The 13,196-nt window shown below is 47.8% G+C and overlaps 1 protein-coding gene across 1 annotated transcript in view; it reads right to left on the bottom strand.

The window, feature by feature from the left end:
* Window positions 1-9,387, bottom strand: part of LOC115074445 (G protein-activated inward rectifier potassium channel 1-like) — a 57,591-nt gene extending 48,204 nt beyond the window's left edge. Inside the window, exon 1 of the mRNA XM_029573908.1 lies at window positions 8,280-9,387. Within this exon, the coding sequence (XP_029429768.1) occupies window positions 8,280-8,945 (666 nt within the window). The 5' untranslated portion in view covers window positions 8,946-9,387. The remainder of the gene's footprint in view (window positions 1-8,279) is intronic.
* Between the last annotated feature and the right edge of the window lie 3,809 nt (window positions 9,388-13,196).

Genomic DNA, 13,196 nt, shown 5'->3' with positions numbered 1-13,196 from the left:
GTAACAACTGCCGCTCTGTGCAGGTTACCCCATGCCTTCTGTTGAGGGTAGCAACTGCCGCTCTGTGCAGGTTACCCCATGCCTTCTGTTGAGGGTAGCAACTGCCGCTCTGTGCAGGTTACCCCATGCCTTCTGTTGAGGGTAACAACTGCCGCTCTGTGCAGGTTACCCCATGCCTTCTGTTGAGGGTAACAACTGCCGCTCTGTGCAAGTTACCCCCATGCCTTCTGTTGAGGGTAGCAACTGCCGCTCTGTGCAGGTTACCCCATGCCTTCTGTTGAGGGTAGCAACTGCCGCTCTGTGCAGGTTACCCCATGCCTTCTGTTGAGGGTAGCAACTGCCGCTCTGTGCAGGTTACCCCCATGCCTTCTTAGGTATCGTCTCTCCCATGCCCTTTTGGATTACAAGACTGTCATTCTTCACTTCGTCACCTCACTCGGGAGGCTTTTCCATGCATCCCCCACCCCTTCCATGAAGAAATATTTCCTGGCATTGGTCCTGAGTCTGCCCACTTGCAGTTTCTTAGCATGACTCCTAGTTCTACAGCTTCTTTTTCATCATAAAAGGTTTGATTCTTGTGCATCATTAATACCTTTCAGATATATCTCCCCTGCCTCTTCTCTCCTCCAGTCTCATCTCATAAGTCACCCTTCTCTGCACCGCCTCCATCCTGTCTCTGTCCTTTTGAGATGCGGGCTCCAGAACTGAACACAGTGCTCCGTGTGAGGCCTCACCAAGGACCTGTACAGGGGCATCATCACCTCCCTTTTCCTGCTGGTTATGCCTCTCTCTGTGCAGCCCGGCATCCCTCTGACCATAGCCCCTGCCTTGACACATTGCTTCGCCACCTTCAGATCCCCAGACACCACCGCCCCGAGGTCTCTCTCCCGGACCGTGCACATCAGTCTCTCACCCCCCACATCGTACTGTTGTCTCTCCTCTGCTTTCATCTTCTGATTCCTCCTGACCCATTTCCCTGTTTTTCTTTCCACATTATGTTTCTTTCTATTACTCTCCAGCTCTCCCTCCCTTTTTCTTTTTTCTGCTTCATCCATCCATCAAAATTTCATACCTCTTATTCTCTTTCATTGCACCTCTCTATCTCCGTCTTATTCCTCCATCTCGCCACCCCAAACCTCCATTTCTGGCATTACACGCATAACCAGCCATGCTTCTCTTACTCCCCAACTAATTGCCTGCCCCTCTCCTCTTACTCTCCCTCTGCCTTCCACCTCTCTTTATCTCTCTTATGCCCATTGGCAGTCTCTTCTCCCTCATCGTACACTCTCTGTCGCACACACACACACCCTTGTGCTCCATTTGCCATTCCCTCTCCTCTGCTCTTCCCCACTCCCATGCTTCTTAAGTCATTCTGTCCCTCTCCCCCCACTGTCTTGCTCTTCTCACTACCCTGTGGTTCTCCTCTCCATCTTCCTTCCCTCCCCGTGGCCCTCTTCTGATCCTCCACCTTTCTCAGCCATGGCTCCCCGATACCCCTCTCCTCTCTATCCTTTGTAGCTTCCTGCCTTCTCCTGTGGCTTGCTTCCCATGTGCCCCACTCCCCCTTCTCCCTTTCTTCCCCTCCCTTGTTCCCTCTCTGTGTCTCACCCTTCCCTCCTGGGCTGTCAGGCTTTTCATCATTCACAAGGCTGCACCCCATCTCCTGTAAAGTCTCTGAGTTAGAAGGTGTGGCTGGATAAAAGTTTATGGGGGTCATTAAAACAGAAAGAGGAGACTTTATAGGAGAAGTGCTATAGTTTATTAAACAACACTTCCATCTCCAATGACTGAGGCTGGCAGAGGGAAGAGAAAAAGAGGAGTCCATGAATTAATAGCTCTTACTTTTTTATGCTCCTCCTTTCCAGGGGGAATTTAAGCCTCTCTTCCCCCTCCCCTCTTCTCTCCTAGTAAGAGCACAGAACTGAAAACTACAAACGCAAGGTCTTGTCAGAGGCATAAACTCAAAGCAACAAAACCTCATTAAAAATCATAAAGCCTAAAACACAAAAATAAACAAAGCCATGGGGAAAAGCTTTGCCTGACAAGATAGTATAATTGCACACAGACAGATGTGAAGATGAAGCAATTTAAAGCACTGCTGATTCTTTGTGTGACCTATTGTTTTGCTTTGACCACAGCTGCAATTTGCCGCCTTCCAGAGGTTGCCACCCTAGGTGATCGCCTAGTCTGCGTAATGGTTAAGCCAGCCCTGAACAAGGCATTTCATAACACACATAAATGCCATTCTGTTTAAACAGGTTTTTAAATTAATTTGGATTTTTAGCTTGGTTTTCCAAAGGATGCTCAAGGCAACTTACAGCAGTATTAAAATTCCAGTATAATAAGCCCCAAAGAGCTACCAATTTAAGTTGGTACGAGGTAATATTAGATAAAGTGATTTGCCTAAGGTCACATATAGTATCAACAAAGGACCTGGGGTGTTTGAATCCTGGTTGCAGAGTTTCTCCTTTAAACGTGACAAGGCTTGGACCTCCGTCAAAGCAACTGATTCTGTGAACTCGCTCAGGTCTAACTGGCTGGAAATGGTCTGCTGCATCGCTACGTTGCAAATTTGGAACAGAGTTTTTAATGTTAAAAAAAAAAAAATACAAGTGTGGCCGGATTGCTTTCTGGAAGCATTACTTTCGGGGTTAATCCCCAAGCTCATGCATTTGACAACAATCCTAAAACACTGCGGGTCTTGTTCAGGTGAAAAGAGCTCTAGAATCCATATTAACATGATTTTGCAATATTAAAAAGGGTCAGTTATTTTGCTGTATTGATATTGCTGGTGTCAGTGGAAGCTGCTGGTGCTGACTTCAGGATCCAGAGAGCCCCTCCCCTATCTCTTTTCCCATCTTTATCCCTTCTTCCCTCACCCCAGTTCTTGATGCCAGACAAAATCTTAAGCGGCAGGGCTGAGAGGCTCTGATCACCTCCTATGACGGGGATGTGGTATGAACAATTAGATGAGGAGAAGGCGTGGCCCAACGGACAGAAGCAATGGGTGGGAAACCGGGGTTCAGATTCCACTTCCCCCACCAGCACTCCTGTTGCCTCAAGACCTCCCTTAGATGATAAGCTCTTTGGGGCAGGAAGTAAAGGCTGTATATCACCACTGAGTCCACAGGAGCGGCTTCATCCTGAAAAAAACACTCAAGCCCAGAAACAGGAATGCCTGGCCAGCAAAAGCTGAAACCTAGCACATTCAACTAACCAACCTCTCCAACTGCTGCATCTCAATCCGTTTTCTGGTTTGTCTGTTGAGGACTCAGAGACAGATGGACAAACTCGATCTACCCATTAGGCATTTGGTCTTTCACTTTGTAAACGAACACCCTAAAAATGGTAAGTCTTAGTGTTTTAGATGCTGACCAAACCCATTCCCTCCTATAACTAGGAGAGGGGAGAGCTATTTTGCTTTTTGAACAATATAGGCCCCTTGGATCAGCTACTGTGTAACTTGATCACCCCAAACATATTCTGGTTGTTCCAGAGATAACCGGGGGCACAACATATAGTCCAATTTTAATTTTTTTTTGTTAAAGTAAAATTGCAAGATATTAAAATTAGAGATAAAAATATTCTTGCAAGATGAGGAGAACCCAAAATACAGCCAACAAATGGAGGAAGAAACCCCAAGAGGTGGGCAGATTGGATAACCCAAGGAAAGCACATAAGCACAGTTACATGCAAACTGCCTGTCAGAAGTAACAGAGTAACATACATAGTAACACAAAACTGATGGCCGAAAAGGACCAAAATGGCCCATCCAGTCTGCCCAGCAAGCTTCTTATGGTTGTATCTGCCGCGCCATGCAGGTTACCCTCATGTTTCTCTTAAGGGTAACAACTGCCTCTCCGTGCAGTCATTCCCAAGCCTTATGATAACTCATAACAAAATTCCCACTAACTACATTTTTACTGGGTGATGAGCCTTATTGAAAATTCAGATAGTGTTCCTTGACGAGCTTTGCTTATGGACTTGGCCATAGAAGCAGTCCTGTGATTTTTCACTTTTGTCTGCGCATCAGTTCGCCAGACCATAAAAGTCGGGGCCCTTGTTGATTGTTATCTGAATCCAAATTCCCCTTTTCCCCCTGCCATTGAAGCGGAGAGCAATGTTGCAGTTGCATCAACAGTATGAAGGCTTATTGGTTAAGAGCAGTAACCGCCGCCCCAGCAAGTTACCCCCATGCACTCTTTACTTCATTTCCATCCTTTAGCCTTTAGGGATCCTCAGTGTTTATCTCATGCCACTTTGAAATCTTTTGCTGTTCTCGTCTTCACCACCTCCTCTGGAAGGGCATTCCAGGCATTCAACACCCTCTCCATGAAGAAATATTTTCTGACGTTAGTTCTGAGTCGTCCTCCCTGGAGTTTCATTTTGTGACCCCTAGTTCTACTGGTTTCTTTCCGATGGAAAACATTTGACATTTGTACCTGTCCACTGGCATCATACCTGGATCTAAAACGGGAGTGGGAGCCAGGCGAATAGGAAACCACTGATACCCATCCATGACAAATCTTTGGTTAAAAAAAAAAATAAAAAAAAAGATCTTTGCTTTGTTTGAATGCTGTCGCCCATGACAAAGGATTAAAATCACGTTTCACGTTGTTGCCCGAAGTTGTTATTAATTCTGGCAATTAATTTCCCTTTAAAAAGCAAGAATTTCCTTCAGAAAAAAAAAAGTGTACATTTGTGTGAACCTCTGACGAGCCCTAGGGCTGTCTGCATGGGGGTCAGTTGTAAAGTGTGTTAAGGTCCAGTTCAGAAGCAAGTTGTCCCTACACATAGCTCCCTATTATTGTGAGAGTCTTTCATGTTGGTGTTAACATTGGCTTGAGAGTTCTTAGCTGTCAGAGACATTGCCAGGGATTACTGCATGAACCTGACAACCTATGCCAAGCTTGACTTTCTTCTGTTCCTTGTGAAGCCATCACTTTGGTGTTTCTCTGTCATACAATTATCTGATTTTCTCCACCATCATTCGCAGCTGGAGAATGCTGTGTGCATTTGTTAAGATACTGTATATCGACATGATTATTAACCCTGTGCAGCGCAGAATGAAGGTCGCCCTCTTGCCCGAGTCAGGTTCTCTACGTTCGGGTTGGGAAGCACTTGTAGCCTTGCTGATCCGGATTCTGTTCCAGCTGTGACACGTGCTTTTGGTGCAACATAAAATTTAGAGAAAGACGTTGTGTGTGTGTGTGTGGGGGGGGGGGGGGGGGGGGGGTGAGCTTTCAAGGCCACACCTAGGTCCCTTCTTCAATTCTTCTTAACATGTATGAGGAAGGGACCTGGAAGTGCTCTCCAAAGTTCAAACCCAACATCATCTGTGAATATTCTTCTGTTGCTTCAGAAAAAGTTCCACAGCCCATGGGGAATCCAGTTGGGTTTCAGAAGCTGGCTGCCCCAGACATTCTCTCTGGATCCTCTCGGTCTATTTGTTTCTCTTATTTGTGTTCAGTGGTAGAGACTGATTTTTAGGTGCTTTGTATATCTTGAAATTGCAGAAGAGTCTTGTAGATAGCAAGCTTTTCTATCTCCAAGTAAACTCATCTGCAAGCTGTAAGACCTGTAATTTTTTCCCAATAGCAGAGCAAGAAGCATCCAGGGAAGGAAATTAGGCTTCAGGTAGGCAAAATAATTTCTACAAAGTACATCTAAGGCTGACTTGATAGCCCGGCAACCCTGCTACGAGCTTCCATGCAGGAGGACCCGGTTCATTTCCGGACCTGCCGGGAAAAAGGATATCTGTGGAGACAAAAGCCACAGCCTCTGAGTGGAAGGAGCTTCAGCTTCAGTTCTGCAGTGACACCTACTGGCTGATGTAGAGCAAACTTGCTCCGAAGGGAGTCCTGGCTCATGCCTTTTGGCCAAGGACCATCACTGTGACAGCCAGGATAAATGGACACAGGGATCACATTAGGGGGTAACCCCTTGTGGCTTGCAGATGAAGACTTGTGACACCCAAGAGTTTTACTGAAACCAGGTGCCCAAACTGAGTGAACAACTGGAAGCTGCTCCGCAAAACAGTGTAGATGAACGTATCCATCTCTATCTATTTATGTAAATCTAGTTGCTGAGATTAATTCTCCACAGCACTACTGAGAAGGAAGATCAGTACTGAGGAATATGCCTGTATAAAAGTGCTGTCCAGTGGGGAGAGCTCTCATAGTTTGATCTCAAAACTTCAACGCCTTCACGTGTTGGTGAGAAGAAAATAAGTCGGAAGGTATGGTCACACATACTATAGAATTTGAAGTCTTTGACAGAGGTGACATACGGGGAGCGGGGAGGGTCAAGCATGGGCCTGGCGTCTGGCCCTATTGAAAATAATCTCAAGCTTGTTCTTTTAACCGGGAAAACATTGCAACTCCAAATCCTGGCATATGCAGGGTTTTTCCTTTCTCCCCTTGATTTTATTCCATTGTTTCAAAACCTATGCAACAATACCATTGGTGGCTTTTGCGGAGCACAGGGAATGAGCGCAACTGGTTCTGAGTCAAATGTAAAGCAATACTTAAAAAATCTCTAACATAAGAGGGGTGCGCCAGCAACCACGGGGGGTGCGAATTGGTGTAAATTGCAGTCCCTCTGTGAAGATGGCTGCTTTACAGAATGAGGAGTTTCCTTTAAAGATCTCCTCCGTAAAACGGCTAACTTAATATTGCCTGGGTCGGTGGTAACCACGAAAAGGCAAGAGATGATGACAACTGTCAACCTCCAAAGATTAGATAGCTGCCAGATTCTGTTAATTAAAGGGGGGGGGGGGGGCAAAGTCGAGCAAGGCTAATTAACCTCTTCGGCAACTGGGATTCCGTCCAAGGATGGCAGACAAGTGCACCTTTCATCCTCTCTGACAGTTCCTTCCTCGGATGGAAATATTAATAGAAAGTATTGTAGCCAACACCTTCTCATCCAAGCAGCCTGCTCAGGGCCGCATGATAGGAAAACAACAATTTTTCAATTGCCTTTTTTTTTTTTCTAAGAAGCTTTCAAGATGAAACATGGCAATATTTAGAATTATAATAACAGGAAAGGATAACCCGGCGGTCTACCCCAGCTCAGGAGCGGTATATACGAGCTCAGCCGCTCAGCTCCAGGAAGCCTCCCTCAGCTTCTTTCCAACTGATGACAGGGATGGAGTTTTGGGCTTAGGATAAAGGCGGAACCCCCCGAGTTATTGCCCCAGAACCACCGAGGCTGCAAAGAGGCAGAGGGGCAGCCGCGACCGCCGGGTTCCTCCCCCTCAATATACAGCGCAAGTTATTCTCCCTCTCCAGGATCCGGGGCTGCTCCGAGCAATCCGCCGGGCCACGGCAGCTTCGGCTGCAGCCCCCTCTCCAGCTCCTCCAATTTGTACTTCGTGCATTTTTAAACTGCCAGCTTTGCGTGCATAATGTGTGCGTGGAGCCGGGAGGCAGGGGGTTTTCTCATCTAAAATGCCGCCTGGGTTCCCCCGCCTCCCCTAGGGATTTTTTCAGCATTTTAAACAGGCGTAGGAGGTAAGGGACGAGTCAGTTTCGGGAGGTGGGGGGAGGGCAGGGGTGGGGGTGGGTGAGGGGCGCTGCTTTGCACCGTACATAAGAAGGACTGAGTGGCTGATCCACAGGGGACCGTGTGTCGGGGGGGGGCTTCAGCCTCTGTTAGGGGAGGTCTCCATAATATTCCAAGGGGGCAAGCGACCCTCCCTGTCCGGAACTGGAGGGGAAGGGTCTCCAATTCCGCTCTTTCGCTCGGAGCGGTGGGGGCTATAGCGCGCTTCCCCTCTGATACCCCGGTATGTATTACAGAAACCGCATCTCGTCTGGAAGCGCCGAGAGCTTGGAGGGACGCGGTTACAGCAGTCATTTAAGCCTACACATACAGAAGCGGTGTCTAAGTATTATTTTTGTGTACAGATTCTGGGCTCCGAGGGAGCGCAACCGTATTTGTGAATGCTGCCGAGTGCCTAAAACACGAATAATAAAGCCCTCCTTAAAGTCTCGCTAAGTCTTATTGCTGGTTAAAAAAAAAAGGTGTTACATATCGCTTGCCGGTGTCACTTGTTGACCCAAGAAGGGGGGGGGGGGGGGGGGGAGAAAACCACAGCGGTACCAGTAACAGCACCACCATTCACCTGACAAGAATCTGCCCATCTAAAGACTCAGAATAATTCCAAGGCGCTAGAGAGAACGAAAGCTCCAGGAAAGCTGCCAGCTCAGGAGGGCTGGAGGGCTCGCGCCTTCCAGTGCACGCCCCCCCCCCCCCTTCCTAGGGGCGTCCAAACTCACCTTGATGAGCTTGCACCGGATCTGGGCCGACACCATGTGGCTATTGCGCAAGTTGCCCACCCGGAACATGAGGCAGAGGCGGCCGTCGCGCTGCGAGATCACCGCGCTCTGGCTGAACATGAGGGTCTCGGCGCGCTTCTTGGGCTGGGACATCTTGATGAACATGCAGCCGATGAGGAAGGCGTCCACGATGGAGCCCAGCAGGGACTGGAAGAGGAAGAGGATGATGCCCTCGGGGCACTTCTCCGTGATGTACCTGAAGCCGTAGCCGATGGTGGCCTCCGTCTCGATGAAGAAGAGGAAGGCGGAGGGGAAGTTGTAGACGTTGGCCACGCAGGGGGTGTAGCTGTCGTCGTGGGCCCGGTGCAGGTCCCCGCGGATGTAGGCGATGATCCACCACATGGAGGCCATCACCAGCCAGGCCACGGTGTAGGTGAGGATGAAGATCAGCAGGTTCCACCGCCACTTGAGGTCCACCAGGGTGGTGAAGAGGTCCGAGAGGTAGCGGCTCGTCTCGCCCCCCAGGTTGCCGTGCTGCACGTTGCACCGGCCGTTCTTGTCCACGAAGCGCTGCCTCTTCTTCTTGGCCGGGGGGGTGTAGGCACTGCCCCGGGAGGTGGTCACCACCTGGTAGTCCTCGCCAAATTTCCTCCGCAGGGCAGACATGCCCCCCCTTTCAGTAGCCGGGGTAGACCTTGGGCTTCACTTGCAAAGTTGGCCAAGGCAGGTTGGAGAAGTCTCCGACGGGGATGGGCATGAGGCAGTTGGCTATCAGCTTGGGGACTTCTTTGGGGGGGCCAGCCTGGGCCCTCCTTCCTCCTCCCTCGGCTTCACTTCGGCTTTGCCCAACAGCAGGACCATGAAGTTCTTCTGGAATGGCCAGCTTGGGTCTCTCTGCTTCTCCAAGACGGTCAATCCTTGGAGAGCAATGGGGGTGCTGCTCCTCGTTCCTGTCGCTGCCCTTCCGTGGGTAGTCGCTTTGAAAGCTGAGGGGGGCTTCCCTCTGGTTGTGGCAAGGGTCTTCAGACTTGAGGCAAAGTGAGAATGGAGCCCGGGATTTGAACGTGCATGCTTACGGACGCGCAAAGGCAGATAGTGGCTGCTCAGATCTCCAGCTGGGGTGGGGGGAGTTGGAGGGAGGCGTTTGTCGGCTGAACAGGGGGAAAGGAGGAGCTGTTCTCTTGCAAGCTTCTCTGGACCTATCAGGCAGCTCAGCTCCTGATCAAAACTCCTCCAGAGAAGGGGGGAGATGTCCAGATTAACGAGTGCAAGGAAGGAAAGAAGCAAGGGAAAAGAAAGAGAGAATAATCCACTTGACCACCCCACCCCACCACCAACAACAACAAAAAAACCCCCACAAAACTGCAAAAAAAAAAAAAAAAATCCAGTTCAATAGTAGAGAAGAGATGAAAGCTCCCCAGCCTCCTCGTATTTCCATGCAACTGACACCGACTCTGCTTCCCGATGGTTTGCAAACGAGACAGCCCCCCCCCCCCCTCACACACACACTTTTCCGCTACAATCATTTGATGGGATGGAGGGACGAGATTAAGACGGAAAAGGAATAGTTCTGATCTCTTGGCCAGTAAAAAAAAATAAAATATCTAGAGCTGATTTGAAAAAACTGTAACCAAAAGAATTGGGGGAGGGGGAGGTTTGGGGGGGGGGTGCATTTTAGCATAAATCTTCGTTTTCGGCTCTGATGACGGGTGAGACCTTACTCTTATAACGCAGGATGCTGCAAGCCGCTCTTCCCTAATGGAGGGAGATAACGAGAAACCCATAGGCACCGTCTACTCTGGACTGGGCTAGTGATTCATGTCAGTACTAGTCCACGGTAATTACTAAGATCGTGGCTCCCCCTGGTGGCCGCAAAGAAAAGAAACGAAATCGATGATTTGTTTCTCCCCTTGGCTGATTTGGGTGACAACGTACAAAATAGATAAGAGGATAGGAAAAGCGAGGTTAGCCGACAGTCCTACATGTGCTTGGAGCGATTGCTTTTCAGTCTGATTAGAATAAAGCCAGTTTCTTAGCCCCCTCCTGAAAAAGAAAATGTTTCCAATCCAATTAAATGGGGCTTTTGTTGCAAATCCCCTCTCCCTCACTCTGCATTCTCCCAAAAAAAAAAAAAAAACCCCAAACCGTGGCTTCAAATAGCTTTTGAAAATGGCTGGTTTTATAAATAATGTATGCCTGATATTGCAAATCCCACCCTGCCTTAAGAAAAGCCATTACTTCCAACAGCTTTGCAGGACTGTGGTCATTCTGATCCCTAGCCTGATTCCCTGTTAAGGAGAACCACAGTCAAGACAGAAGGACCCTAAAGCCTCTGTTAAAAGGGTTCCTAATGTGAATAAAATGGTTTTAAATAAATGCCGGCAGAGATCTCTCACACCAAGAAAAGCAATGGGCAGTTCTGATAATTCCGCTTTGCACCATTCCTTTGAGTTCTCTGATGCCTCAGTTTATAAGGCTTTATGTAAAAAAAAGAAAGAATGGGGGGAGGGGGATGGAGACGCCTATAAAATCATAGGCTGCAAACAGAAACCTTTGAGAACCTAAGATGCAGTCTGAGCCCTGACATGCAGAGACCCTACAGAAAGCAACCCCCCACCAAAAACCTCTCCCCTATTTCCTGAAAAACATGTGGGGATCAGACTTGTGTATCCAGGAATTCTCTCCCCCCCCCCCCCCCCCATCCTCACTACCCCTCCTCAAGATAGCAAAGTGGGTTTTGAGGCTGCCCTGGGTCTCAGCATGAATATGCGGCCATCAGTCAGCCAGGGCCATGCCAAACAATTTTCTGTAATTTAATTGTGTCTGCACTGCCTTGACAATATAATACGTTTCCCAGTCCAGCCTTCAGCCTACAGTGCAGTAACTACAGGCAAAGCCCGTGCAGTATCTGTGAGGACAGGGTGCACGGGTAAGGCCAGCGGACATTGAAAGCAGCTTGGAGAAACAGGTGCGTGGAAACAGCGGGATTACCTCCTTCCCGAATGTAATCTGGCTCTAGGGCCTGGCAGGATTTTGGGGCTGGAAGTCTGCAGAAGGGGGAATCCACTTAAACAGATGCCTTCAGCCTGTGGGCAGTTCAGCCCTCGGGACTTTGGGTTGATGGCGGGGGGGGGGGGGGGGGGGGAGATACTGATTCCACTGAAAAATGGGTTTCAATCAGTAAACATGTAGGATGGTATTAGCACGGATTTATTCCAAATAATCTGATTGGCTGGTGTATAGGGCGTTTATGCCTTAGCCATGCGTTCCATCATTCCTTATTCCTGGCACAGTGGAGTAGTCCAGTGGTTAAAGCAGCAAGCTGCAGGACAGGGTTCAATGCCACTGCTGCTCCTTCTGACCATGGACAAGTCACTTCACCCTCTAGTGCCCTCAGGTACAAATTTAGGGTCTGATTTACTGAGGCTTTTTTCCCCATGCTATGTCTATGGAACCTTAGATTGTGAGCCCCCTGGTGGACGGGGGAATATCTACAGCAGTGGTTTTCAACCTTTTCCCCCGTCGTGACACACCTGACGGACCACGCTCACATGTGTGACACACTGCTCATTACAATCCACGGCGGAAATAAAAAAATAAAGGCCCAGTATTATTTTTATTGATAAGAATGACACAAAGGAAAGATAAGTACAATTGTCTGACCACAAATTACATAAATAGTAAATCTCCCATACCAAAACAGCACCAACTTCCAGCACTCAAACAGTAACCACCTTACCTAAGAAAAGGCAAAACTGAAAATATTACACCAGGCCTTAAGACACCAATACACATCCTATTAGGAAAACGGAACAAGCCAGGCTGCTATAGAGCCCTATAAAGAAATTACATACCAGCAGAACATCTCACCTATCACATGTGCAAACCCTTACCTAACATAGAATAAAGGGACCATAAAGCTTAAACAGAAAATGCAGACAAAAAGTGAACTGGAAACTGCAACAAGCCAGAGAGACTGTAACAAAGGAAAAAGAGAGACTGTAACAAAGGAAAAAGAGAGACTGTAACAAAGGAAAAAGAGAAATCAGTCCTCATAAAACAAATCAAGAAATATACAATCAATAGCAGTAAAACCATACAAATAAAAAGAACAGATTATTTCAAAACAACTGATGAATGAAATATCCAATAATTAAAAACTCAAATAAAAAATTTCCAGACACCAATAAAATATTTAAAAACAGCAGATATAAAGACAAAATAACTAAAAATAATGAGATAAAAATGCTTTGCTCTCCATACCTAGGAACGTTTGATATCCAGGTGCCCCGATTGTTTTGAATTAGCAGGGAGGGGGAGGGTTTGCTTACAACTTTCTCCTCTCTCAGTCACACACAAGCTCTTTCGCTCACACTGGCACAGTCACACACATACATACTCTCTCTCTCTCACATACATAGGCTCTCAGTCATGCACCATATACACATGCTCTTTCTCTCTTATTTACATAGGCTCTTAATCACACATTTACACACATGCTCTCTGTCTTTCTCACACTTACACTCACAGGCTTTCATTCACACACTTAAACCCATGCTCTCTCTCTCTCTTACTTATTCACACAGACTCTTAATCATGCATACACGTGCTCTCTCTCATTGACATATACAGGCTCTCAATCACACACTTAAACCCATGCTCTCTCTCTCTCTTACTTATACACACAGACTCTTCATCATGCATACTCGTGCTCTCTCTCATTGACACATACAGGCTCTCAGTCACACACTTACATACATGCTGTGTCTCTCACACACAAAGGATGTCAATCACACACAGACACACACATAGGCTCTCAATCACACACACGCGCACACACAGGATCTCTCTCACATACAGGCTCTCAATCACACAGTTACACACATGCTGTCTCAAACACACATGCTCGTCGTTCAC

This window comes from Rhinatrema bivittatum, chromosome 12 (assembly GCF_901001135.1).
Source record: "Rhinatrema bivittatum chromosome 12, aRhiBiv1.1, whole genome shotgun sequence".
NCBI lineage: Eukaryota > Metazoa > Chordata > Amphibia > Gymnophiona > Rhinatrematidae > Rhinatrema > Rhinatrema bivittatum.
This window is presented reverse-complemented; position numbering and strand designations above follow the sequence as displayed.